This window comes from Cucurbita maxima, unplaced genomic scaffold, assembly GCF_002738345.1.
Source record: "Cucurbita maxima cultivar Rimu unplaced genomic scaffold, Cmax_1.0 Cma_Scf00035, whole genome shotgun sequence".
NCBI lineage: Eukaryota > Viridiplantae > Streptophyta > Magnoliopsida > Cucurbitales > Cucurbitaceae > Cucurbita > Cucurbita maxima.
The window spans coordinates 1,351,873-1,355,928 of record NW_019272051.1 but is presented as its reverse complement, the minus strand read 5'-3'; the positions used below and the strand labels follow the sequence as shown (position 1 = coordinate 1,355,928).

Below are 4,056 nucleotides of genomic sequence, written 5' to 3'. Positions count from 1 at the left end.
TGACTATAGTATGATTACTTGAACTATATGCAGAAACATAAGAGTGGATCAAGTTCAAATATATGGTCAAAATGATCTATAGAACACGGATAAGGCTGAATACCTTATCTTGGCGACACTATGGATGTGACCCACTTTTGTATATGACATAAACAATGTGATCACTAAATTATACATGCAGAGACATGTAAGTGGGAGCGTCCTATGCAATGAGTATTGCATAAGATCGGACCATGAAGAAAATCATCTCACTTTATAATGTCGTTTATTGTTGAGACTGATTTTTTTTTCATTTGATGATCTAAGTAACTCGATTTTTATCTTGAGCTAACCATGAACTCTTGTTTATTCAGAATTATGGGCAAGCAAGAAGTTGGAATCAGCTGAGATTGAAGGGTCATGTTTAGAATTTAAGATCACATTGTTCCATGTTTTGCTGACCAACCTGCAGCTCGACAAATAATAAAAAGGGAGTTTACTGAGTATTAACTCGACGACATGAGGTATGAATTCGAGAATTTTGTTGCTAATAATGTCTTGATCATTCGCCATCATTAGAAAAAGCTGGTGAATTTGATTGAACCCAGAAGAAAGCTAGTGGCTTCAGATGAATTGAATTCAAAAAAATAATGGTTACTCCATGTTCTGTATTTATAAATTAAAAAATTGATCTTTTCCTATTTTAAAAATATAGAAAAAATTTAAGGAAGATTAAAGTAATTTAGAAGTCTTTCATTTGATTTTTTTAAATATTAGAAATAAAAATAAAAATAAATCCTTTTTATTTGATTTGATGGTTTAAAATTTATTTTATTTTTAACTCAAAATTTAATTTAGCCTTTTTTTAATTTTTCATAATTTAATCAAATAATTTAAAATTATATGAGATACTGAATTGAAAGTTTAAAAATTTATTAAACCTTTGTAATTTAAAAATCAATTAAAAGGTCATGTTAAATATTTGGTTTAAAATATTTAAGAATAAAATATGTAAAAATAAGATGCTTACAAATCAAATAACTAGGTCGTTATTAAAATTTCATATTCATATATAAAATTTATGCTTATTTTGTGTTCTAATGTTTATAATATTTTTATTGTACTATTTAATTTTAAATTATTGTTAGTTATTTTATTATTATTATATTAATTTATTAATATAAATAAACTATTTTTCTTCTTAAATAACTTGAAAAATAAATAATATTGGTATTTATTTTATATAACTAATTCTCTTAAAGATGTTTTTTCTTCCCATTTATGCCGGAAATATATAAAAAGAAAAAAATTTTAAAAATATCCAAATAATTTAGGAAATTTTTATTTGATATTTTATAAGAGTAGAAATAAAATAAAAAATTGAATTTTGATTTAGTTAGGGTAGAAAATAACCCTTCATCTATGGTTTTCTATTTTAAATTAATTTAAACATAATTATTAAAAAAAATTGAATAACAAGAAAAAATAGAAAATAAAAAAACAATTATAAAATGAGAGAGAGTAAGAGATAGAAAATTATAAAAATAAAAAAATAAAAAAAAAAGTTTTCTGTATTAAGGAAAAAATATTTAAAGGTAAAATAATATTACTTTTTCTTAATTACAATTTTTGTAACATTTACGCTAATAAAATAAACCATAATAAGAGTGAAAACTTTTCCTAATGAAAGCGTTTTTAAAACTAAGGGAAAGTCGAACAGAAAAAGATCATATTTACTAATAATAGACCTAAGTCATTAAAATGATATCAAACACTAAACTATGTGCCAACGAAGAGACTGTTTTCTGAAGAGGGTAAACACGAGACAATGTGTCAGTAATAACCCAAAAGGGTGGATTTGGTAAGGGTCCCACCCCTAAAGGTCCCACACACGCGCACAAGCTGTCAATGTATGGCGCGCATGCCCCCCCTACAGTTGAGCCTCTCCCACATGCAACTCGATCCAATTCTTCAATCAAATGTAATTTAGATGGTTTTTCATCAATAAATCTTCAATCAGATGAAATCATCATCTCCATCAAGCACAAAGATTCTAGCCCAAATGATTCCAACTCAATATAAAAAAATATATGTAACCTTGAAATTCAAATCTCAACAATTGGAACTAGAAAACAAACTAAATTAATGAAAGAAACAAAACCAAAATTCACAATATCGATTCCAACATAAACTGGCAAATGATTCATATGGTTGTGAAGCCAAACTCAAGACGCAGAGATCAAAGAGATGCACAAGCTTTCTGAGTGCAAATTTGTGTAAATGTAGACCAAAACTTTGTTGCAAGTTGCTACAACAAAATCAAGATGTAAAAATTTTGTTACAACAAACAGCCTCACATAGATGTAAAAATATATGCATCTAATCAAAATCAAGATGATACAACTCAGAGAACGCAAGGAATGCAACGCAAGCAAACCCCGCCCAATTCACATATCGGAAAGCTATCATCTCTATTAACGAAACAAAACTCACAACACTGAAAATCCTATAAGCCCTAGAATTCCTGTGATGCAGAACCAATATCGACCTTATCTTTGCCAACCTTTTTAGGCAATAGAGTTTGGTGAATATTGGGCAAAACACCTCCATTAGCAATGGTTACAGATCCTAAAAGCTTACTCAACTCCTCATCGTTCCTCACAGCAAGTTGTATGTGCCTCGGCACAATACGATTCTTCTTGTTGTCTCTAGCAGCATTTCCAGCAAGCTCCAAAACCTAATTCGGATTTAAAATTATCAGAAACAGAGATAAGAACAGAACCGCATCAAAATCGCTGAAAAAGGAACGAAGACAAAGTATCTTGTTACCTCGGCGGCAAGATACTCGAGCACGGCCGACAAATAGACTGGAGCGCCAGCGCCGACACGCTCGGCGTACTTTCCGGCCTTCAGAAACCTTGCGATTCTGCCGACGGGGAACTGGAGGCCGGCTTTATGCGATCGCGTAACTGATTTGGTGGCTTGCGGCTTCCCTCTACCGCCCTTGGTGGAACTCATAGTTGAATCGGAGTAAAAAATTGATGGATTTGGAGAGAGAAGAGACGAAAATCAAGAACCCTAATCTGGGGTTTTCGAGAGACTTGAATCAATATGGCGATGAGTTCAAGAACGATGGAGAAGGTAAAGTGTGAGGATTTTGTTTATATAGGAAGGAAGAGAGAGATTTGATTGGCTAAGGGAAAGACCACGCGGATCGCCAGGGTGGCAATCTTTTTAAATTCGCGGGAAATTTTTGGAATTTTGAGTCTCTCAGGATTCATTTCGCGGGTTTTTTATTTTCGTAAATTGGTTGAGTTAAAAAATATATATAAATAAATAAATAAATATATATATTAGACTGACATTCCATTACCCCCTTTTCGAGTAGCTTTGCTAAGCATCTTTTGCCGATTACCAGTCGGTTTAGTTGACCTTAAAGGATTACTCTAGAAGATTGGCAATCGGGAACCATCATGTTGCTCAGTTTAGGACTACTCTAGAAGATTGGCAGTTGGGACTAGTTGCTTCCTCAGATCTTGGATCTCTCTCAGATTCGTCGATCTTCTCAACCGTTCTTATCCCATTGTAGAAATTTTTGTCTGATTTTAGAAAGTGTTTTTCCAAAACATCGAGCTTACTCTCATGTTAGTTCAATCTTCTCATGAACTTGAATCATTTGCTTCAACCTGAAATCATTTTTGGAGGAGAGATATATGGTCGACAGGAATAAGGAAAAAAAAAAAAAGAAGAAATAAGACCGAGTCTCGTTGCCGGAAACAGGCCATTGGGTGCAAGTAGATAACTAAAATTTCATCCATTCAAATATCAAATATTTACAAGAAAATAGTAAAAAAAAATTGAAAAACAAAATAGTCAAAGTCAACCTTGATATATTTTGGTCATTTTCTCAATAAAATCTCGGAAGATCGAAAATAAAAAAAGAAGACTACTAAAGCTTACGTACCTATTAAGATCAGGTCTTACCATTATAAAACTAGTCGTGATATGAATGTTATATGATGCATGAACCTCCATATGTTACACGACGCATATTATGTTAGCATGTTCACACTATGC

General features: G+C 31.8%; 1 protein-coding gene across 1 annotated transcript; it reads right to left on the bottom strand.

Annotated features, from left to right (window-relative positions):
• Nucleotides 1–2,319: 2,319 nt before the first annotated feature.
• LOC111467937 (probable histone H2AXb) lies at nt 2,320–3,113 on the bottom strand. Its single transcript, XM_023113046.1, has 3 exons — nt 2,809–3,113; nt 2,476–2,716; nt 2,320–2,416 (listed from the first exon to the last, which is right to left on the bottom strand). The coding sequence occupies exons 1-2, from the start codon at nt 2,995–2,997 to the stop codon at nt 2,495–2,497; spliced, it is 411 nt and encodes a 136-aa protein (XP_022968814.1). The 5' UTR covers nt 2,998–3,113; the 3' UTR covers nt 2,320–2,416; nt 2,476–2,494.
• Nucleotides 3,114–4,056: the final 943 nt, after the last annotated feature.